The sequence below is a fragment of the Equus asinus genome, chromosome 1 (assembly GCF_041296235.1).
Source record: "Equus asinus isolate D_3611 breed Donkey chromosome 1, EquAss-T2T_v2, whole genome shotgun sequence".
NCBI lineage: Eukaryota > Metazoa > Chordata > Mammalia > Perissodactyla > Equidae > Equus > Equus asinus.
The window spans coordinates 194,795,400-194,821,143 of record NC_091790.1 but is presented as its reverse complement, the minus strand read 5'-3'; the positions used below and the strand labels follow the sequence as shown (position 1 = coordinate 194,821,143).

General features: G+C 36.4%; 1 protein-coding gene across 2 annotated transcripts in view; it reads right to left on the bottom strand.

Moving 5' to 3' along the window:
* Positions 1–756: 756 nt before the first annotated feature.
* The window catches only part of MGAM (maltase-glucoamylase), a 186,717-nt gene continuing 161,729 nt past the window's right edge, over positions 757–25,744 (bottom strand). Inside the window, exons 43-48 of one of the 2 annotated variants that reach the window (XM_070514919.1) lie at positions 25,682–25,738; positions 25,163–25,287; positions 23,968–24,056; positions 16,646–16,695; positions 6,792–6,965; positions 757–5,474 (exon numbers count right to left, since the gene is read on the bottom strand). In XM_070514919.1, the coding sequence (XP_070371020.1) occupies positions 2,403–5,474; positions 6,792–6,965; positions 16,646–16,695; positions 23,968–24,056; positions 25,163–25,287; positions 25,682–25,738 (3,567 nt within the window). In that variant the 3' untranslated portion in view covers positions 757–2,402. The remainder of the gene's footprint in view (positions 5,475–6,791; positions 6,966–16,645; positions 16,696–23,967; positions 24,057–25,162; positions 25,288–25,681; positions 25,739–25,744) is intronic. The other variant, XM_070514933.1, reaches the window with a different exon arrangement.

The window sequence follows — 25,744 nt, the reverse complement described above, 5'->3', positions numbered from 1 at the left end:
TATAAGGTCTATCAACTTTGTTCAGAGGACTGTAGCTTGTGGGCAGATTCCAAAAGGCAAGTGCAACTAACTGATGAATCTGTACCCCTCATGTGGAACACCATCAAGGCATCCAGACATAGTGTAGCTGCGGTAGTAGGTCAGGAGGCTGTGCAAATGTGTTCATAGTAGCTGGTAGACATTCATGTGGCATTAAGAACATTAAGCCACAGATACCGGAGTTCCTACGTGCTGGGAAGTTCACAGTATAGTTGTCCCTTGGTATCCACAGAGGGGCTGGTTCCATGCCCCTGCATGGATACCAAAATCCACCAATGCTCAAGTCCCTTCTGTGAAATGGCATAGTATTTGCATATAGCTTATGCATATCCTCCCATATTCTTTAAATCATCTCTAGATTACTTATAATGCCTAATACAATGTAAATGCTGTGTAAATAATTGCTATAATGTATTGTTTAGGGAATAATGACAAGAAAAAATCTACACATGTTCAGTACAGATGCAACCATCATAGGCCTTTCAGTCCACGGTTGGTAATAGATTCTGAAAGCTGACTGTATAGTATTTGACCAGGACCTGAGTGTGGAACTAGGATGTTGTTACCCTAGGAAAATGACCCTCAAACTCTTTGGCCTCAGGACCCCTTTACATTCAACTTTATTGAAGACCTTATGCTTTGTTTAGGTGGGTTATATCTATTAACAATCACTTCATTAAAAATTAAAATTGCATCATTGGTAAAATATTTTGTAAAATATTTATTTTTTCATTCATGAAAAATTACAACATATCAACTAAATGTTAACATAAATAATACACTTTTATGAAAAACAATTCTATTTTCCAAAGCAAAAAATAATAGTGAAAAGAATGACATTATTTTATCTTTTGTAAATCTGTTTAATGTCTGGCTTATTAGAAGACAGCTAGACTGTTGTATTTGTCTCTATATTCATCTATTGTGACATCACACAGAACAGAGTCTCTGGAAAATGCCACTGTAAACTAATGAGAGTGAAAAGGGCAAATAACAACATAATAGCATTGTGAAAATAGATTTGACCTTGTGGACCCCAGAAAGAGTTTTGGGGCCTCCCATGTGTCCCCAGACTGCATTTTGAGAATACTGTCCTAGGGCTAAGCCTTCAATAGCACCCAACTGGCTATATTTGGTTATGACCACGAGTCTATTCATGGGGGTCTGGGTGATCTAAGACAGTAATAGATCAAGGATAAATGGTGAATTTGCATATGAAAGACCAAGAACAAGCTGAAAGTCCCAACACGCTAAAGGAGGGTGTGCACAGTAAGATAACAAGTGAAAAGTGAATAGATAAAAGAAAAAGCAAATAAGATTAAGAACTCTGATCCCAGAGCAGAGATGTCTCCCCTACGCCATATCTTTACACACTCATCTCCATCTGAGTGATTTCTGGTCTATGGAAGAGTAGAGCAATATAAATGAATCCATTCATTAGTAGTAACATCAAGAGCCTAAGAGTATTTCATAAGTAAGATTAATTATAACTTCCTGGAGGTACTTTTAATGTCCATAAACATAAGTACTTATCAAATCTGTAGTCAGAGTATCAGTACCTATGGAAGTAATGGTTGCAAAGCTTGGGAAGTTATATTTTTAGCATCTATAATCATATTTTTATTTTCTATGATAGTAAAAGTAACATATAATATTCCTAATTGAATTGTTTCAGTTCCTGGAGTCAAAATTTATACAAGATACACAATGGGAGCATTTTCTATATCTTTAGCTACAGTAAGGATCTCTTTAGGAGCAATAATACTTTCAGTACATGTACTGGCAAATTACTGTATTGGTAGCCATGGTACTTGGAAAAGTCTACAGGAAAATAAAGTGCTATTTTTATTATTACTAGTTAAATAGTCTACTATATATTAATCACTTGTTATAGTGGTTATTTGAGTGCCAGTTATCACCAGTGCTCTCAGTTATAGTACTATGTTCTAAAACCCAAGAACAAGTCGGGTTAACTTAATAACTACATCTAAAGCAATAGTATTTACAGAGCCTAATGTGGTATTATTTGAGAAGCCAAAATTATCTGTGAAGTCTGTAGCAAGGATATATAAAATATCTGTAGTTCAATTTATGGAGCATCAGGATTTATAATTATAATTTAAAAAATAGTAGTATATATTCCACAGGTTCTTTAATCACACTTATAAAGTTAGTAATGGATGCATCTTTAGACATATCTGTAATGTTTACAGTGCTTGGAGTAGCCATTTCTATAAAAGCTAGTGCTGATATTTGTGAAAACTTATGTACTGTAAGATCATTATCTGTTCATTGATTTTTCTATATCTGTAATAACTGTTTTAAAGAGATATCTGTAGTAGTTATCCTGCCTTGAGTAATAATCATGGAACTATAGTAGCATTTACAACATTTGCAATATAAGTAGATGCAGTAGCAGAGGCATCCATTGTTTTCCTATCAGGAGTGGTAGTATTTAAAGCATGTATGGTAATATTTGTAACATCTGTGGTGGCATTAGTTGCAATAATAGATAAATTACTAGCTGTAGAATTTGTTATTACCAGATGGTGGATTGCTGTATCTAAAACAGCAGTCATCAACCCGTCAGAGGCTGTTGTGGTATTTGGAATAGAAATGTGTGTAGTGTTACCTGAAACACTGTTGACATTATCTGCATCAGTAATATTTACTTCATGCCCTATACTGTTTATAGTGTTGGTGGAGGAAACGGCAGTGGTACTTGGAATGGAAGTGTTTGTAAGGACTGTGTCAGAAGTATTCATTGAATTTGTAGTTTTTGTGCTGGAAATATGTGTAGTGATGGTGGTGGTGTATGCTATAATGGCATTTCCTGTAGCTTTAGTAGTAGATTCAATATCTGTAGTGTTGGTACGTGGGGAAGTGGCAAAGTCCTGAGTAATAGCAATTTTGGGGTCTGTAGTAGTAGAAAAATTACTCACAATAGGAATAGTTGTCATGCTGCCACCAACAGTAGTTGGGCTATCTCTAGTGGGAGTGCTTATAATATTGGTAACACCAGTTATTTTATTGGTAATATTTACATTGGTGGTGCTTGGTATAGTGCTATTTCCAGTGCCAATGGATGTGGTATTTAAAGCATTAGTAGGGATATGTGGAGGATTAGTCATGGTAATGATTCTGGTAAGTGCCATTAATGATTCATTTTCTGTGGTGGTGGCACCATGGGTGCCTGTAGGAGGCAGAGCTGAAGTGACCTGAGTTTCTAGAGGAGTAGCATTTGTAATCATAGTAACTGTGGTGAAGCCTGTATTTGTGTTTGTGTTTCTTGAAGTGGTACTATCTAAAATATTTCTAGTAACTGAATCCATAGTTATGGATGTAGTACTTGTGTTAGTAGCATTGACAGAAGCTGGATTAGAAAAATTTGTGGAAATTAACGTTGTGTGGCTCAAAGTTTGTGTTGTAGTAGGAGAAGAATGGGGAGTAGTGAGCTGTGTGATGTCTGTGGTGGCAGTTTTAACATCTTCAGTGGAAGGGGGAAAGTGAATAAGGTCCTGGGTAGCAGAGACTAATGTGTCTGTAACAGTTGCTATAGCAATGGTAGTATCTGCAGATTTAAGTGTACTTACTGTTGTACTGTCTGTAGTGAGGCTATTTATTGAACTTGTTACGACGGGAGAGGTTCCACTGCCCAGATTTGTAGAAGTTAGCATTGCAGTATTAATAGTGCTAAGGGAGGCAGCAGTTATTTCTTCTGGGGGGAAAATGCTTATAAAATCAGTTGTAGCAGGTTGGGTATGTGCAGTGAATTTATCTTTGGAGGTATCTGGACTCCTGGTATTATTTGTGGTGCTGGTAGTAGCAACTATAGCATCCATCATCATGGTACCTTGTGTATCCATGGTGTTGAGATGAGTGGTGTCTGCATTAGTAGGTGTAGTAAAATCAGTGATTAAATCAGTAGTAAATGTATTACTGGTTGGAAATGTGCTCAAGCTAGGAGGAGTAGAGTTAGGAGTAGAAATAAGAGTATGGATTAGAGTGGTGGGAGGAGTCTGGAAAGAAGTAGTTGTGACAGAAATAGTATTACTAGTACCACTAACAGTAGGAGTATTTGTTGGGGAAGGCATAGTAGTAATAGGAACAGTGGTACCAGTTGTAACTTCAATGGCACTTGTTGGGAAAGGAGTGGCTGTGGTAGGAAGAGGAGTAGTAGTCCTAGCAGTAGGAATATTTGTTGATGAAGGCATAGTGGTAATAGGAACAGTAGTACTAGTTGTAACTTCCATAGTACTTGTTGGGAAAGGAGGGGTTGTGATAGGAAGAGTAGCAGTAGGCGTATTTGTTGAGGAAGGCATAGTGGTAATAGGAACAGTGGTACCAGTTGTAACTTCAATGGCACTTGTTGGGAAAGGAGTGGTTGTGATAGGAAGAGTAGCAGTAGTCCTAGTAGTAGGAGTATTTGTTGGGGAAGGCATAGTGGTAATAGGAGTAGTAGCACTAGTTGTAACTTCAATGGCACTTGTTGGGAAAGGAGGGGTTGTGATAGGAAGAGTAGCAGTAGCAGTATTTGTTGAGGAAGGCATAGTGGTAATAGGAACAATGGTACCAGTTGTAACTTCAATGGCACTTGTTGGGAAAGGAGTGGTTGTGGTAGGAAGAGTAGTAGTAGTCCTAGCAGTAGGAGTATTTGTTGAGGGAGGCAAAGTGGTAATAGGAACAGTAGTACTAGTTGTAACTTCCATAGTACTTGTTGGGAAAGGAGTGGTTGTGATAGGAAGAGTAGCAGTAGTCCTAGCAGTAGGAGAATTTGTTGAGGAAGGCACAGTGGTAATAGGAACAGTAGCACTAGTTGTAACTTCCATAGTACTTGTTGGGAAAGGAGTGGTTGTGATAGGAAGAGTAGCAGTAGTCCTAGCAGTAGGAGTATTTGTTGGGGAAGGCATAGTGGTAATAGGAACAGTAGCACTAGTTGTAACTTCAATGGCACTTGTTGGGAAAGGAGGGGTTGTGATAGGAAGAGTAGCAGTAGGAGTATTTGTTGAGGAAGGCATAGTGGTAATAGGAACAGTGGTACCAGTTGTAACTTCCATAGTACTTGTTGGGAAAGGAGTGGTTGTGATAGGAAGAGTAGCAGTAGTCCTAGCAGTAGGAGTATTTGTTGAGGAAGGCATAGTGGTAATAGGAACAATAGTACTAGTTGTAACTTCCATAGTACTTGTTGGGAAAGGAGTGGTTGTGATAGGAAGAGTAGTAGTAGTCCTAGCAGCAGGAGTACTTGTACTAGCAGAACTAGTGATAATAGTCTCAGAAGTGGTAGCCTTAGTAGAAGATGTAGAAGGATGTAGAGAACTCGTTGGGAAGGTACTTGTCACGGGTGTAGTAAAAACTATAGGATCACCATAAATCCAAGTAATTTCAGTTAACTTTTCCAGGCTGATATCCTTGTCAGTCAATTGAATAGTTAGTGTCTGCCAGAAAAGAAGAGAGAAAATTGGTATTTTAGAACTTCTTAAACTTTACATTTATGTCATACCTCAAATTATAATTTAACAAAAAATGCTGGATTCATTCTTTTCCAAGAGAGTAAGAGAAACATACGAAGATTCCTTTTCAGGTCATGCTGATTCCAGACAGATAAATATGGAGAGATGTTCTGTGTGCATAATCCCTGTGCTGGAAATCTCTTTCTGTCCACTTCATTTAGTCAGAACCACATTGCTCACAAGTATTTGCAGCTTTGATTAAAACCAATGTTTATAAAAATCTTTTGGCTTTGTCAGTAGATTTTAACCTTGCTGAGAACAGGCTGGTTTCATGTTTTCACCATCCCCACACCTAATCCAGTGCCTGTCACATAATAGGCATCTGATATACTACAAAGTTTCCCAAAAAGAAGGTGTTCAAACGTTCAACAGTAATTACTTGCAAAGGGTGGTTTGGAACTCAATAGTCCAGGGAAACTGTTTTGAAGTACAGAACTAGAAGAAATTATAGAGAATCTATTTGAGTGTTTAGAGGGTCATTTTCCAAAATCCAAATACCAGCAAGGCACTCTTTTTACCTTTTGGAAAACAGGAACTATACTTACTCAATTTTACTTTTCTCAGCCACACCCTATGGGTTACAGGATCCTTATATGTGATAGATCCAGTGTTCTAAAGTGGGATACTTTTCCCTTGTGGTTACTCTTGATAACTCTACTGGTATTTTGTCTTCCAATTAGTTGGATGTGTTAACTAAAGCAGACCCTACTAGAGGGTGTACTAGGGTCTGTTATTTACATCACTCTGTTTTGTTAACCAAATCATTTTATCTCACACCACAGGTGGGACATATTCATTTTAATGATTGCCACAGTTTACTGCCAACTTTCACCCACCTACAAGATCTATCGATTTGGCCAAGGATTTGAGTAATTTCATGAAGGAGCAGGAAAATCTCCAACAATTTTAGGGAATCGCTCTTTCCCTGTTTTAGCCTCTGCCACGGAAGTAAGTTTTGTTACACTAGCCTGGAAGACCAACCTTAACATATAGTACAATTTCTTTGAGAAATACATAGAAAGGACTTCATCAGATTATTGATCATTGATCCCTGGACTACACTGGGAGAACTGGTAATGTGTATTTTACAATACAATTCAACAGCTTTTCAGGAACATACCTATTGCACATATCTACAAACTTTTTAATATAAGTAAATATAACAATGACAATAAAAGCGACTATAATTTTGCAGAATAGTAAAATTAACTTATGATATGATAACATTAATTTGAGACATACCTGAGTGTAAGGGTCACTCTTGAAATTTGTCTCCATGAATTGCTGGTTGTCATAGGTGAAGGTCACTTGTGTCACAAACATAGAGTTTATCCCCCAGATTCGAATATATCCAACTTTCAGTGGATTCAAGTCACTCAAATACTTATTGTGTATGGTCTGAATTTTCAATATGTTCTATAAAGAATGTGTAAAGAGAAAAAAATACATAACACATCTGTTGATAGACTATATTCCATATTGCAATGTTAAGAAACCTCAAATTACTATGGTACTGCTTTGATGTTTTTATTCTTAATTAAACACTTCCTGAAGACATAGTTGCTAGGTACCTGCTACAATAAATTTGATGATGCCAAAAATAGGTTTATGTATCAGCACTATGAAAGTTATTTTACCTGTATTATTAGTAATTCTTACAATGATTTGCAAAGAAAGCATCATTATCACCATTTTACAGATGAGGAAACTTGGGCTCTGGGAAATGAAGGGAGCAGCTCAAGGCCACGCAGCTAAATGACATAGATTTGTTGGAATCATTACGGGCCTATATGCATAGTACTGCATGAGTTAACACAATGTGAAGAAAGAATTATGGCAAATAGTCTTTAGAGTAGGGACAGTTTGCAACACATACAGGAACTTACCTAAATCATGAACTGTTTAAGCATCAATAGAATGGTTAAAATAATGTGAGATAACTCATGAGGTGGTGCATGATTAAGGCCCAAATGAAAATCATAGTGAATATTTGTTATAGTTATTCAGAGAAAGGAAAAATCACTATGGGAATAAGGTAGTCAAGAAAGGACTTAAGAAGGACATGGAACTTCAGAAGTCCTAAAAGGATAGATAGGATTTATAAAATTGAATGGGAGAGGGAATAGGAGGCAGGGATACATTGAACAAAGGCACAGTCAGTGAGTGCAAGGGCTATGGTAGCTGGTGCTGAGCAAACAGAAGACTGGTTAAGCATATAAGGTAAGATGATGAAGATTTTATACAATAAATCAAGGAGATAGTTGCAGTAGAACGAAGCTAAAAGCTCCTCAACTCCGATGGCAAAAGTAGAAACAAAAAAATATGTTCAACTGACATTATGGAGAATGACCAAGACTTTTGTGACTAATTGGTCAAGCAGAATCAAGAGAAAATGAAGAGAAAGAAATATAACTTGAAGCAAATGGGTGTGCTAGAGCTAGCTCTTATTGATTTGGGAGAGCCTACTGTTAAACTGCTGGAATTTTACAAGCCAGTTGATAGCTTGAAATTGGCTAAAATGATAGGAGTACTTACACCACAGAAATTAGCATGTGCTACAAATCAGCCCCCATACTTCCATAACCCCATACCAGCCAGCACACCATTGATAATAATTACCCCAAGAAAAGTTGAAAACTTTCTTTCATTTAAAGCCACCGATATTTAGGAAAAATTCCATCAAATATCATATAGAAATAAGAAACCATTTATCACTAGTTTGGAATAACAAAAGAATGTAATTTTAGAGTTAGGAGCTATTTAAGGGAAATCTAACATTTTATAATTAAAAAATAGATTAAACAATGGAAGTGTCTTCCTTAGGTGGAATAACTAGTCAGCAGTAGGAATAGAACTAAAATCCAGGACTTCTAGATCAACAGTTTTATTAAAAAACAAAATTCTGAATGACATCAGCGTCATGGCAGAGTGAGTTGTTCCCTCAGTCTCTTCTCTTTAAGTTGCAACTAAATGGACATTCATTAACCAGCATATGACTCTCTGCATAGCACAATAGGACTTCTAAGAGATCCACACAGCTATATTTCTGAAGGTGGGTGGACTGGATCCCCAGGAGGCATTGCTTAATGGAACTAAGTAAGCACACCCCTCCGTCTCCCTGGCAGCAGCAAGTCAGTTCAGGGATCCTTGCACAGCAGCCATGTGTGACTGTAGGAGGAGGCAGGGATAGCCCAGCCTGTGTGAACACTTTCAGAGTTACAGCCCAGCCTGGAGGAGTGCCCAACATGCTGCAGCAGCCCTGCCTATGGGAAGGCTCTATACTAAGTGGCAGCCACTCAGGCACTGCAAACGTGCCCCTCCCCCCCAGCACAGCACAGACGAAAAGGCACCCTACCCACTCAAAAGACACCCCCACCAGTGGAGCACAGATGCCCAGGGGATCCACAGAGTGGAGGCTCAGCCCTCTCATGGGTGCCCGCCACACTTAGTGCAGAGCAGGTGAGAAGACACCTCACTTGCTCAGCAGGTGCACCCACCCACAGAGCACAGCAGCACACAGGACCACCAAGTGGCAGCTCATTCCCCATGTAAGTGCCCCTCCCATGTAGCACACAGCAGCTCATGTGGTCCCCTGCTTGCAGAGAGGCCCTGACTATGGCGACTGACCTGCCCACCCAGCGCAGAGATCCTGCCCATGTGAGCACAACCTGCTGAGCTGCTGTGGCCAGCCCAGGCAAATGCAGCATACCTCTACCCAAAAAACTTTCCACAGATGGGATGGGATCAGAAAACAGCTCCTCCTCACCCCGCAGTGGTGGCAGGTGGAATCAGCGACCTGGTACTACCCCAAATGTGCCAGCAAAGGATCACTTCATCAAACACCATGAAAAACTACATTAACACTTCAGAGCAGAAAGAAAATGACAAGTCTCCAGAAAGCAACCAAAAGAATTTGAAATAGTTATCATAAAAAGCTCAGTGAGTTACAAGAAAACTCAGAAAGACAGTTCAATGAGCTCAGGAGTAAAATTAATGAGCAGGGGAATACTTCACCAAAGAGATTGAAACTCTTAGAAAGCCCAAAGAAATTCTGGGTATGAAGAATACAATTAATGAGATTAAAAAAATCTATAATCCATACAAAATAGAGCTGACATTCTGGAGGACAGAATTAGCGATTTAAAGGATAGAAATAGGGGCCAGCCTGGTGGCACAGTGGTTAAGTGCACACATTCCACTTCTCAGTGGCCCGAGATTCACTGGTTCGGATCCTGGGTGCGGACATGGCACTGCTTGGCACTCCATGCTGTGGCAGGTGTCCCACATATAAAGTAGAGGAAGATGGGCACAGATGTTAGCTCAGGGCCAGGCTTCCTCAGCAAAAAGAGGAGGACTGGCAGTAGTTAGCTTGGGGCTAATCTTCCTCAAAATAAAATAAAGGACAGAAATATAGAAATGCTTCAGGTGGAGGAGGAGAAATAACTAAATTTTTTTAAAAATGAAGAAATTCTTCAAAAAATATCTGATGCAATTAGGAAAAGTGACACAAGGATTATAGGTATTCCAGAAGGCAAAGGGAGGGAGAAACGAGCAGAAAGGTTGTTCTAAGGAATAATAGCTGAGAAGTTCCCAAACCTGGAGAAAGAACTGGATTGATAAGTACTTGAAGCCAATAGACCTCCTAATTACATCAATGCAAAAAGACCTTCTCGAAGGCATACACTACTAAAACTGACAAAAATCAATGACAAAGAAAAAATATTAAGGGCAGAAAGGGAGAAGAAAATAACATACAAAGGAATCCCTTTTAGGCTTTCAGTGGCTTTATCAGGAGAAACTTTACAGACTAGAAGAGAATGGAATGATACATTCAAAATACTGAAAGACAAATCTTTCAGCCAAGAATACTCTATCCAGCAAAACTATCCTTTAGATACAATGGAGAAATAAAAGCTTTCCCAGATAAACAAAAGCTGAGGGAGTTCATTGCCAACAGATATCCCTTACAAGAAATGATGAAGGAAGCCCTCTTACCTGTAACAAAAAGGAAAAGGTTTACAAAACCTTGAGCAAGAAGATAAATAGACAGATAGAATCAGAAAATTGCAGCTCTGTTTCAGAATAAATGAGTAAATAATTATAACACAAAAGTCAAAGGAAGGAAAACATCAAAAACAACTATAAACACCTCAGTTTAGTCATAAACTCACAACACAGAAAACAACAATTTGTGACAATAATCAATCAGAAAGAGAAGAGGAAAAGGATGGAAGCTGCTTAGGCCAATGGAGATAAGAGGCTATCAAAAAATGAACTATCTCATCTATGAGATCTTTTATACAAACCTCATGGTAACCACTAAACAAAAAAATCAGAGCAGAGCCACAAATCACAAACAAAGAGAAAACTATCACAGTAAACCACCGAACTGAAGTGGCATTCAGAAATACACGGGAAGGAAAACAATGGAAATATAGAACAACCGGAAAACAAGAGAAAAAATGCCAGTACTAACCCCTCATATATCAATAATCACTCTAAGTGTAAATGGATTGAATTCTTCAATAAAAAGACACAGAAGTCTAGATGGATTTAAAAAAAAGACCCAAAAATATGCTGCTTCCAGGAAACACATCTCAGTTCTAAAGACAAACATAAGTTCAGAATGAAGGAATGGAAGATGATACTACAAGCAAATGGTAAGCAAAAGAAAGCAGGTGTTGCCATACTCGTATCAGACAAAGCATACTTCAGGATAAAAAAGACAATGAGAGGCAAAGAGGGGCAATATATGATGATAAAAAGGACATTCTACCAAGAGGACATAACACTTATCAATACATATGCAGCTAACACAGGAGCACTGAAGTACATAAAGCAACCATTAACAAACCTAAAAGGAGATATTAATAACAACACAATGATCATAGGGGATCTCAACACCCCACTTACATCAACAAATAGATGATCCAGACAAAAAGTCAAGAAGGAAAGAGTGGCATAAAACGAAATACTAGACCAAATGTACTTACTAGATATATATAGAACATTCTATTTAAAAACAGCAGGATACACATTTTTCTCAAGCGCACATGGCACATTCTCAAAGATACACCATATGTTGGGAAACAAGGCAAGCCTCAATAAATTTAAGAAGATTGAAATTATATCAAGCATCTTTTCTGACCAACCACAATGCTATGGAACTAGAAATCAACTACAAGAAAAAGGCTAGGAAAGTCATGTGGAGACTAAAAAATATGCTACTGAACAACCATTGGATAACTGAAAAAATAAAAAGGGAAATCAAAAAATATCTGGAGAGAAATGAAAATGGAAACACAACATACCAGCTCGTACAGGATATAGCAAAAGCATTCCTAAGAGGAAAATTTATAGCAATACAGGTCTACCTCAACAAACAAGAAAAGTCTCAAATAAGTAAGCTTAAACTACACCCAATAGATTAGAAAAAGAAGAAGAAACAAAGCCTAAAGTCAGCAGAAGGAGGAAAATAAAAATTAGAGCAGAAATAAATGAAATATAGGCTAAAAAAATAGAAAAGATCGATGAAGTGAAGATGTGGTTCTTCGAGAAGATAAACAAAATTGACAAACCCTTTCTAAGAAGAAAAGAGAGAAGTCTCAAACACATAAAATTAAAAATTAAAGAGGAGAAATTACAATGGATACCCTAGAATCACAAAGGATTATAGGAGAATACCATGAAAAACTATATGCTAACAAATTGGGCAACCTAGAAAAACATAGATAAATTCTTAGACTCATACAACCTCCCAAAACCAAATTGAGAAGAAGTAGAGAATCTGAATAGACCAATCACAAGTAAAGAGATTGAAACAATAATCAAAAACCTCACCAAAAACAAAAATCCAGGACCAGATGGCTTCTCTGGAGAATTCTATGAAACATTCAAAGAAAATTTAATACCTATACTTCTCAAACTCTTCCAAAAAATCGAAGAAGGCAGAACACTTCCTAACTTATTCTATGAGGTCAAGATTACCCTGATACGAAAACCCGATGACAACACAAGGGAGGAAAATTACAGGCCAACATCACTGATACACATAGATGCAAAAACGCTCAACAAAATATCGGCAAATCAAATACAGCAATGCATTAAAAAGATCATACACCATGATCAAGTGGGATTTAAACCAGGAACCCAGGGATGGGTAAACATCTGCGAATCAATCAATGTGATACACTACATTAACAAAATGAGGAATAAAAATCACATGATCATCTCAATAGATGCAGAGAAAGCATTTGACAACATCCATTTATGATAAAAACTCTCAATAAAATGGGTATAGAAGGAAAGTACCCAAACATAATAAAAACCATATATGACGAACCCACAGCCAACATCATACTCAATGGGGAAAAACTGCAAGCTATCCCTCCGAGAACAGGAAGAAGATAAGGCTGCCCACTCTCACCACTCCTATTCAACATTGTACTAGAGGTTTTGACCAGACCAACTAAGCAACAAACAGAAATAAATGGTGTCCAAATCAGAAAAGAAGAAGTAAAATTCTCACTGTTTCTGGATGCCACGATTCTATATAAAGAAAATCCTAAAGAATCCACCAGAAAGCTATTAGAAATAATCAACAACTACAGAAAAAAGTGGCAGGGTATAAAATCAACTAACAAAAATCAGTTGCATTTCTATACACTAGCAATGAACCAGCAGAAAGAGAAGTCAAGAATACAATCCCACTTGCAATTGCAACAAAAAGAATAAAATATCTAGGAATAAATTTAGCCAAAGAGGTGAAACACCTATACACTGAAAACTATAAGACATTATTGAAAGAAAGTGAAGAAGACATAAAGAAATGGAAAGATATTCCATGCACATGGATTGGAAGAATAAATATAGTTAAAACGTCCATACTACCCAAAGCAGTTTACAGATTCAATGCAATCCCAATCAGAATCCCAGTGACATTCTTCACAAAAATAGAACAAAGAATCCTAAAATTCAGAGGGGCAACTAAAGACCCTGAGTTGCTAAAGCAATCCTGAGAAAAAGAACAAAGCTGGAGGCATCACAATCCCTGACTTCAATATGTGCTACAAAGCCATAGGGATCAAAACAGCATGGTACTGGTACAAAAACAGTCACACAGATCAATGGAACAGAACAGAAAACCCATAAATAAAGTTGAACATCTATGGACAGCTGATCTTTGACAAAGGTGCCAAGAACATACACTGTAGAAAAGATAGTCTCTTCAATAAATGGTGTTGGGAAAACTGGACAGCCACATGCGAAAGAATGAAGGTAGACCATTATCTCATGCCATACACAACAATAAATTCAAAATGGATCAAAGACTTGAAGATAAGTCCTGAAACCATAAAACTCCTGGAAGATAATATAGGTAATACACTCTTTCACATCAAGCTTAAAAAGATATTTTCAAATACCATATATTCTCAGACAAGAGAAACAAAAGAAAAAATAAACAAGTGGGAGCTCATCAGACTAAAGAGCTTCTGCAAGGCAAAAGAAACTAGGATCAAAACAAAGAGACAATCCACCAATTGGGAGGAAATATTTGCAAATCATATATCTGATAAGGGGTTCATCTCCATAATATGTAAGGAACTCACACAACTGAACAATAAAAAAACAAAAAGCCCAATCAAAAAATGGGCAGAGTCTATGAACAGATATTTTTCCAAAGAAGATATACAGATGGGCAATAGACACATGAAAAGATGCTCATCATCACAAATCATCAGGGAAATGCAAATCAAAACTACACTAACATACCACCTTACGCCTGTTAAAACGACTATAATCACTAAGACTAAAAATAACAAATGTTGGAGAGGCTGTAGAGAAAAGGAAAGCCTCATACACTGCTGGTGGGAATGTAAACTGGTGCAGCCACTATGGAAAACAGTATGGAGATTCCTCAAAAAACTAAAATAGAACTACCATATGACCCAGCTATCTCACTACTGGGGATCTTCCTAAACAACTTGAAATCAACAATCCAAAGTAACATATGCACCCCTATGTTCATCACAACACTATTCACAATAGCCAAGACAAGGAAAGAATCCAAGTGCCCATTGATTGATGGCTGGATAAAGAAGATGAGGTATATACATACAATGGAATACTACGGATCCATAAAAAAAGACAAAATCATCACATTTGCAACTACATGGAAGGACCTGGAGGGAATTATTCTAGGTGAAATAAGCCAGACTGAGAAAGACAAACACCGATTTCACTCATATGCGGAATATGAGAAAACACATGGACAAAGACAAGAGTTCAGTGGTTACCAGGGGAAGGGAGGTGGGGGCTGGGCACAGGGGGTGAAGGGGAGCACTTATGTGGTAATAATCCAGAAATCATGTACAACTGAAATCTCACATTGATATAAACTATTATGAACTCAATAAAAAAAAATAATTTGAGGGTTTTAGCTGACCTTGAAATTTATATGTACCAAACATCTGATACATGTGTTTAAAAAATTAACACAATGTGCAGCAATAACAATAAGAAAATAGAGTCTAGCTACAAAGAGGTAATAGGCAAAGAGCTAAATAATTGTTATTGTTGCATGCGACGGAGGTTTTGGCTTGTCTGTTTTGCAGTAGAAAGTCAATGTTGTCCTAAAGAAGTGTAATGCAAACCATATATGTAATTTTAAATTTTTCAAAGCCACATTTTTAAAAAGCACAAAGAAACAGGAGAAATTGATTTGAAAATATATTTTATTTAACCCAACAGATCCAAAATATTATTTTAAAATGTATTCAATATAAAAATATTATTGAAATATTTTATAATCTTTCAATTATTTCAAAGTAGGCTAGTCAAATTTCAAGTGTTCAATAGCCACATGTGGCTAGTGGCTACCATAATGGATAGTGCAGCTCTAAGATATTCTCTCAACCCTGGGCACCATGTTTTAAAAGAAATGTAGACTAATCATAGTCCAAACAGAATAATCAGATCTGGAAACCAGTATAAACACAAAGCAGAGGAATTTTAAAGGTAACCTGGAGATGTATAATTCCAAGAAGAGAAGACAGCAGGGAAATTTGACGGACATCTTCAAAGACTTGAAGCAGTGTTATGTAGAAAACACACAATAGATTTGTGCTATACTATTCCTTAGTTCAAATCAATAGGTAAAACTTATAGAGAAGGAAATTCCAGGTTTGACATAGAATGATCCCCCTACGCTAATTAGAATTATATAGATTATCCATGGAATCATTTAACATGCCTGGTAGATTGATTGTATAATTGTTTCAATCAATAGTTATTCACCCCTCCCTATCCATACCCCTTTCCATGTAATTTTGCAATACCCTCCCTCACTGAATGGGGTATTCTACCTCACCTTTGTCTCTGGCCTTCGCCATGTGACCTTGCCTTGATAATGGGATATTAGTCAACTTGATGCACAAATGAAGATTTTAAAAGTGCTTGATCATTTCCACTTCTGTCTTTGCCCTCTTCCATAATCATGAAAAAGTCATGCCCAGACCCACCCATAAGGCCATCTTAGATCATCCAAGAGCCAGCTGACCCCCAAGATATGTGAGTGAGCACAGCAAGGATCATTCAAGTGCCTTAACAGTCCCATGACTGATTGCAGATGTATGTGAGCCAGCAAAGATCAGCCTCGTCCAGCCCAGATCTTCTGATCACTGCAGACTCATGAGCTAAATAAGTATTGTTACATGCTCCTGAAGTTTTGGGGTTGTTTGTTATGCACCATTGCTGTGCAATGGATAGCTGATCTAGCATTCATCCCTCAAAATTTTATCAGCCAGAACATGCTATTTCATCCCTGGAAAATCTGTTATACATATAAGGACTCAATTTTTTCCCCAGCATTATACAAATTACAAGTTTCTTTTTATAGGGTGATGGTATATCAGATAATTGTCAAAATAAGGACTGTTTCTTCCTTATTTTCATGTCAGCAGACCTGATTTATGAATGTAAAGCAAAGAAGGTTCTCCTATTAAGATGTATGATATTATATTTATACAGTTAACTGATAATGTTTAATCTGTAGCTAACTGGGAAAGGATCTATAAAATTCAATAAATTAGTCTTACCTGAGCTGCTGTAAACTTTGCCAAGAAATAGTTTCCATTTTCATAGGTATCTACAAGCAAGAAAAAAGAATAAGCAAGTACTCATTGCTTCAACTGTAAGCAGCTAGTCTTGCATAGTCAGAAAATATCTCTATGGGATCACAATTACTGATCAGGATAATCATGAAATCTGAGGCGCACTAAAGATAGTAGCTGAAGGAGGATTTCATCCCAGGTTACTGTGGGGTTTTGCATATGGAAGAAGGTGCTTTGAGATGAGGGACAGGAGGTTGCAAATAGAAGAGAATCTGGGTTGAACTAAGGGTACATACCTTAGGTGAAGAAGTGTGGAGGCTACTGACTGTTATTTTCTGTGACAATATAGCAAGCATACAGCCATGAGAGCACATGGCTGTGATGATAAAGGCTCAAAGCAGGGGAAGTGGTTAGGAACTCAGGTTCTCAAGTCAGATTGACATGGATATCAAACCCCACTCTTGTACTTAATAGTTGTGCAAACCCCGGCAAGTTACTGAAAATTTTATCATCTGTAAAATGGACATAATCATAGTGCCTGGCTCACGGCAATAAGGTACATAACATATTGCTTGTGCAGAATAAGTGCTCAAAATTTGTTGTTGACTATCATCATCAAAGTCATCATCATCTTCATCTTCGTTAGTCTCTCCCTGCTCTTGGCTCATCCTTTCACAGTGAGTGCTGTAGATCACAAGCCCTCCTGCCTCTACAGAACTTGCTTTATCAACTCTTCCCCATACCCTTTCTGCTCCTTCAGGCTCCAATTACATTCCAGAGCACTCCATTCTGTCAAATCCTTTACTGGATTCTCTGTATATCAAGCTCCCACATCTCCTTTTCAGTGCTGTATGTCTCAAAAAAGGTAGCCTCTGCTTGTTATGTCTGTGTACTCAATTCGTAATTCAATCCTACCTATCCTACACTTCAGCGCCTGTGTTTCCTTTTTTGGCTGAATCCAATCCTTTCAAATTCACCACTTACATAATATATTGGATGTAAATATCTCTTCATGATGTTCAGCAGTTTTAAACTTTCGTGCCCACACATCTGCTCCTTGAAATACTCCTTAGTTGATGTCTACTCAACTCATTCTCTTCATGTGGCTTCTATAACTCCCATTAAAAGTCAGTTTCATTTCACGTTCTATTCTTGGCCCTTGTCAACATTCCATCTCTTAACAATATTCCAACAAATTCTCTCCCTGAACCAACTAATGTTCTTCTTTGTTTTCCAAATTACCTCCACTTTTATGGAAACAATTATAAAGCCCATATTTTCAAATATAGCCTTGGCTAGAAAATGTAACCTAAGCAAACACTATAGCCTCTTTCAGAAGTTTTAAGAAAGAATTTGTAAAGAATGGAATTCTGCTAATATAGGTGATTTAATATTATCCTTGAACTAGCTATTAAATCTCCTTATATAAGTAACGAAAAGTTTAACAAATAGTTGCCAACCCATTAACAGAAAATTTAAACTAAAGCTATACTTATACTGTATTTTAAATTTGAATTTCTAAGCCTGTTTGGTGAAAAAGGGCAAAGAGCTTCTCTATAGAAATTTAAAAGTGTAAAATATTTAAAACTTTAACAGCTATTGATTTTTAACATTGAGACTAAAATATACTTGTTGTAAGAAACTAAAATTTTATAGAAAATTGTTTTTGCTCCTCAAATTTTTGAAACATATTGTTCATAGGGGGCTGATTTTACACACTAAGTGTGGTATTATTTACCCACTCTGATGTCAATAATCTAGTCCTAATTAGCTCAAGCTGTATAAAAGGACTCCGGATTCTCTTAAAACATTGGTTCTCAACCAGCAGTGATTTTGCTGGTGAAGCATTTGGCAATATCTGGAGACACGTTTTATTGTTACATCTTGGGATTGGGAAGAGTGATTTGGGGACTAGTGGTTAGACGGTGGGGATGCTGCTAAGCATCTTATAATTAACAGCCCAGCCACCACAACCAGTAAAGAATTATCTAGCCCAAAATGCCAATAGTATCGAGATTGAGAAAATCTTTTCTAAAAAAAGCCCTTTCTTGAAAAAGTAACTGTAATCAAGAGAGTGTGGTACTGGCATAAAAAGAATACATATATATATTTAATGTGAATGTTTATTTCTGTGTCCACCAATTCTACTATGTATATATTCACATTTAGCATCAATTGATTGTCAACAAAGGTTCCAAAACAATTAAACGGTGAAAGAATAGTCTTTGCACAAATTGTACTGCGACAACTGGATATCTACACGCAAAAGAATGTAGTTGGACTCCTACATCACACCATATACAAAAATTAACACAAAATAGACCAAAGACCCAAATGTAAGAGTTTAAACTATGAAACTCTCAGAAAAAAACAAGGGTAAATATTTGTGATCTTAGATTTGGCAATGGTTTTTTAGTATAATACAAAAAGCACAAGCAGCTAAAGAAAAAAGATAAATTTGGCTTCATCAAAATGAGTAACTTTTGTGCTTCAAATGGACACTATTAATAAAGTGAAAAGACAAACCACTGAATAGGAGAAGATATTTGCAAATGATATATCTAATAAGGGACTTGTATATAGAATATATAAAGAGCACTTACAATTCAATAATAAAAAGACAATCTAATTTAAAAATTGACACAGGATATGAATAGACATTTCTCCAAAGAAGATATATAAAGGCCAGTAAGTACATGAAAAGGTGCCCAATGGCATTAGTTATCAAGGAAATGCAAATCAATTGCAACTACAATGAGATATTATTTCATACCCACTAGGATGACTATACTCAAAAAGACATAATAACAAGTATCGACAAGGATGTGGAGAAACTGGATCCCTCATACACTACATGGAACAAAAAATGCTGCAATCTCTTGGTAAAAGAATCTGGAAGTCCTCCAAAATGTTAAATATAGAGTTATCATATAACCCAGGTGTGTACCCAAGAGAATTGGAAAAAATGTCTATATAAAAATTAGTAAACATGTGTTCATAGCAGCATTATTCCTAAGAGTGAAAAAGTGGACACAACCCAAACATCCATCAACCAATGAATAGATGTATAAAAGTGGTGTATCCATACAATGGAATATTATTCAGCCATACAAGAGGAATGAAGTACAGATGCATGCTACAACACTGTTGAACCTTGAAAACATTATGCTAAGTGAAAGAAGCCAGTCATAAAAGACCAAATTTATTCCATTTATATGACTCCACATGATTCTATTTTATATGAAATGTCCAGCATACGTAGATGTTTAGTGACAGAAAGTAGATTAGTAGATGCCTAGGGCTGCATTTCCTAGGGCCAGAGAGAATGGCGGGTGGGGGCGATTGAGGGGTGATATTGATATCTAAAAGGTCCAGGGCTTATTTTGGGGGTGAGGAAATTGTTCTAAAATTTATTGTGTAAAGGTTGAACAACTCAGCAAATACACTAAAACCATTGAATTGTACTCTTTAAATGGATGAATTTCATGGTGTGTGAATGATATCTCAATAAAGCTGTTACAAAAAAGAAGTTAGAGTCAAACCCAAGAACTAAAAAAACGCATTCTTTTTTTTAAAAATGTATTTTTCAAAAAAAACTCTAATTGATTCATCTTTAAATCCAGTGTACGATTTCTAATTATTAAAATACTCTCAGGTTTATCGCTTTATTCCTCATCAGTCTTTCAATCATCACACTCATATTTCCAAACTCTGTATTGTCTGTTTCCATCAGGAGATTTCACAGGCATCCCAAACTCAAAGTGTGCAAAACTAATCTCATTATCTCCCATCACTCTATAAACCGGCTTTTTCACCCATGTTCCATACCACGATAATGGAATTACTTCCTGCCTAATCACCCTAGTATAGGACTTGGCATGATCTGACAACGCAAATCGTCTGCAGTTATCTTGGCAAAAGTGTCGATGTAGTGATATAGTGTTGACTGTCTCATCATGGCCACCAACACGTTTGGCTGTGATTTCTTGCTCACCAAACAAATCTTTAATTAATTAAAATATCATCTTTCACATAGACTTAATTTAAGGAAAATACATATGTCCTATTAGATGGGACCATTCTAGCCCATTAATAAATACAGTTCTTAAATTTACAAATTGGCATTGTGGCATATTATTCTCTTATAATGTGCAAGTTCTGCCACTCTCTTAAAACCTAGTTTGAGTGGCTGGTTAATCTCCTTTCTCTGACTTTCGGACTTTTTGTTGTCATATTAACCACACTGATTTAAATGTAAAATATCTAATCCTAAAAGCTTATAATGGAGTTTTATTTATCTTGCTTATTAATGGTACATTTTATTCAACATCCATGAGCCAAGAATTCTCTCTCTATATTAAATCATTTTATCTTCATAAAAATAATGTACATGATAAATAGTGTCTTGTAGATTTTAAAGATGAGAAAATGCAGGCAAAGAGATGTAAAGTAAATTTCCAAAAGACCTACAACTAGTAAAGGACTGAAATGGTATTTGAATCCACATCTATTGAATTCCAACATGCCACATGCCTCTCCCTAGAGTTTACTTATTAGATTGGGGGGGGGGGGGTTAAGTCCAAAGACAGATTTGAACTTCGAAAAAAGAAGTAATCTAATTCCTTCATATCCCTCCCTTTAGCCAGGTTCCATCTACAAATAAGCAACCAAATCAATTGAAAAGTATCTCTTTTATATACTATTCTAAATGAATATAGTGTTATACTGTTATCCATACACTGAGAAGAGAAATTTAAAGTGCCATACGCAATATCATTAAAAACTTAGAAATACTTAGGATACATTTAACAAAATACATGCAAGACACATTCACTGAAAATTACAAAACATTGCTAAGAGTAATTAAAGAAGATCCAAGTAATTGAAGGTGATGATAAATATAGATATATAGATATCCCAAAATTGATCTGTATAGTCAATACAATTCCAGTCAAAGTTCTAGCAAGTTTTTTTTTTGTTAAATAATGACAATCTGATTTAAAAAACCTATATGAAATTCAAAGGAGCTAGAATAGCCAATGTAATTTTGAAGCTACGTCAGTCAAGACAATATGGTATTGGCATAAGGATAAACAGATAGATCAACGGAGCAAAACAATCCAAAAACAGACTCTCAGTCACATGTGAGCTGTTGATAGCTAACAAAAGTACTAAGACAATACAACAAGGAAAAGGATTCTGCTTTTAAGAAAGTGGTGCTGGATCAATTGGATAAACATTTGGGGAAAAAATGAACCTCGACCATTGCAAAATTTAATACAAAATAGATGATAGTTCTAAACGTAAAAGATAAAAATGTAAAGCTTCTAAAAATATAGGAGAAAATCTCTGTAACTTTGGCTGTGATGAAGGCATGTGATGCTATGCTTTATAATAAAATATATATATTTGGTCTTCATCCTGGTTTCTGGCACAGAGCTCCTCAAACCCTCGGAATTTCCTAAATGATGGAAGCTACCAAAGTGTCTTTTGTTACGTTAATGACATGGCATTTTCTTCAACACTTAAACATACGCTTATCATATGACCCACCATAGCAATTCCATTTCCAAGTTTTTACACAAGACAAATGAAAACATATGATCACGAAATGACTTATACTCAATCGTGGCAGATTTATGCATAATGTTAAAAATTTGAAACAATTTAGTTATTCATCAATAAGTAAATGGATGAACAAATTATGGTATACCCACCTAATAGAATGTAATCCAAGAGTCAAAAGTAATTACTTTCACATGTAACAATATGGGTGACTTAAAAAAGCTTTTGCTAAGTGAAAGAAGCCAAACACAAAAAGAGTACACACTGTGTGATTCTATTTACATAAAACCTAGAAAAGACAAATCTAATCTATAGCGATAGAAAGCAGATCACTGTTTGCCAGGGCCTGGAAATGGGGGTTGGGAGTGGGAGGACAGTTCACTGAAAGAAGTAAAAGGGGAACTTCTGGGGTTATGAGAATATTCCAGTTCTTGATTGTGGTAGTGGCTATACAACTGTATACATTTGTCAAAACTTATAGAACAGTATACTCAAAATGGATAAACTTTATTATACATTACATTTTATTTGTGTAAATATAACTCAATTGAGTTGATTAAAAAGCAACAATTTTACTTCTAAGAATCTATGGAAACCTATGGAACCTATGGAAATAATATGAAATATGAACAAAGGGTAATACTCAAAGGTGTTATTTATAACAATGAAAATGAAAACATCCTATATCCTGTATAGAGAGTAATTATAAAAAGTTTTAAAAAGCATGGCATACACTCTCAATGGAATATGGTAATCATAATGGTTTATAAGGAGTGTATAATAACATCAAGACATATTTCTGTCATTATGTTAAGTACCAAAAAAAGGATTTGCAAATTAAATATGATCTCAGCAATATAAAAAGTGAAGCATTTTCTTAAGTAATGTGAAAGCAAAAAGCAATACAGCAAACATATTAAAAGCAGTTATGTTTTTTTCTAATTTTCTATCTTTAAAATGTTTTCTTTAATGAAAATATATTTACCCTTACAATAAAGAATTCTAAAAGGAAGGACTCTTTAGAAATATTACTAGTGGAAAATAAGCTATAATTTTAATAATTGTGACATGTTACAAGATTAGAATGCTCTGGTCCACAGTAATAAGTATCAGAAAATGGGTGTTGGTTGGTAATAATATGTCAGTATTTTTACAGAAATATCTGAAGAAGAGGGTGTTCTGATTATAGTGAAAAACACCAATTATCTAAGATAGAACTATTTTATCCCTAGATGGGGAAAGAGAGCATAGAAAGTAATATTTCGCTGATGTAAGTATTCTTTTGACAATATTTAATTCCCTATTTCTGAGATATGAAGAAATTTTCTAAGCTCTAATTTGTCTCCTGAGTGGGCCTACCTAGGAGAGAAAGGGTTCCTGGTTAGAGATGGCTGCCCACATTAGAGAGCCAGGTCTATGAACCACTGAGAGTGAATGGTTGGCCTGATATTTGCATCCACGCTCTTCTTAGAGCAAGACAGTTACACAGAAATAAATCTCCCCTGTCTGAATCCACAGCATCAAGTTGCTGAACCTACAAAGCTGGGGACCATATGCTGTTCTACAATAATTAAAGTGTAATATAAATGAACAGGCAAAAGTCGCAGAAATTCTCCCAACATTGCTTTATGAGTAGAGGCAGAAATAGAGATAAGTTTTCAGTTCATGCCAATTATATCCTGAACTTCTAAAGGATGTTTTTTCTGAGTGCTTTATAGGGATCCTGGAGAGTTCATACTCACCAATGCTTTGTCCATCATCCCAGAACATCTCACCTTCGGCTTTCCCATTGTCATCCAAAGCAACAATCAATCCCATAAATTTTTGTCGACTATAAAAACAAAAGAGTTATTTTTCTCTAGATTGTAGGTTGTAAGAAGGAAGGATAGCTTCTGTTGAAAATTTTACTCATCCAGAAAAAAAGAGCAATGCATTAAAAATTCACATAAAGTTCTAAAAATAGGAAAAATGAGACAAAATGCAAGATACTTAGAAGCTGGTAGAATAAAGCATTTAAAATTTAATGAAACATTTGGTGCAATTTCAACTTTCAAAAATAAAATACACATACTGTACTTATACACATATTATAAGCAATGCAAGAAGCTACTTCTTTAGGAAGAAGATCTAATTTTAAAAAAAACCCAAACAATTCTTTCGTAGCTTCTAGATTGCTACAGAATAAAATGCAACATACTTACCATGGCATACACAACTCTCTATGACCTGATCCTAATCTGCCTGAATTTTATAATTATTTATTTTATTCCTCTCCAATTCAACTATTCCCCAATTTCAATTCACTTTAAGCCTTTAGTTCCTTAATTCTCCCAGAATATCTCTTTCCCTTGTCTTCATACATTCAAATTCTGGTTTATTATTCAAGACTCAGCTCAAAGCCCTCTTTCATATGAAACCACGCTTTACACCACAAGGCTGAAAGTTAACTTGTCTCCCTTTGAGTTGTTGTTCTTTTTATGTGTTTTATGTGTGTCTCTCTTGATACAGCATGTTCTCCTTAATGTACTATGGACATATGTGTATATATACATATATATAATCTCTCCTTGGGTTGACCAAAGTAGACCTGGGAATGAGGACTAAATTCCTGGGTAGCCATCACCAATCCAGGAGTTCATTAATATTCCCCATTTTTTTAATACTATAGAAAGAGATACACACGCTGCCCTCAGGAAGATTTTTGCCCTGGACCTTTGACACAGAGCTGCAGATAGAAGATCACCCCAAGACTGACTTCATGAATTCATCCTCCCCCAGATCCCACTCAAAAGGCACTCTCAGAATCAAATCAGTGAAACTGTCTGTAATTTGGTTTATTTACCCACAGGGCCCCGGGTGAGATGAGATGGGCAGCTCCCTGTAGGGTTGCCTCTTTATGGCAAAGTGAGGCCATCAAACTCCACCTCTCCTCCCTACCTGGAGTAAGTGTTCATTGCAGACTCTTGCCAAGGCAGGATGTAGCCTCCTCTGATGTGAAGGTTGATGTGATCAAGGGGAGCCTGCAGGGTTTTCCACTCACCTGTGGCTGTATTGCCAGATTCCTGGAAGGGAGAATACAGGCAAGAAATTATGACAGAAAAAGAGATGAAATGAATGCGTGTCTTATTATAAGTCCTTCCTTTCCAATGAAGCATGTTGGAAAGTCCAAAAAATACTGCATATCTAAGGAGGAAATGTCTGATTTTCAAATCTACTAAAAACTCTGAAAATCTAGTCTTTTCTCTGTATTCTCCAGAGGGGAGAGTCAATGTGATATGGGGGTTAGATTCTACATATTTATGCTTTTATGGATGCTTTTATTTAAGCAAACCTTGCATGGCTAAAAGGTTGAAAATTACTGCCATAGAAAATATGTGTCTGGAAGTCAGGAAGGTACCAGTCACCTCTCTAGCCTGCATGGACCAGTCTGGTTCTTCACAAATTAACAGTTCTTACCGTGCTATAGTCATACCAACGAGCACTGGGAAAATAAGCATGGATCTCAAAAGTGTTCTGAAA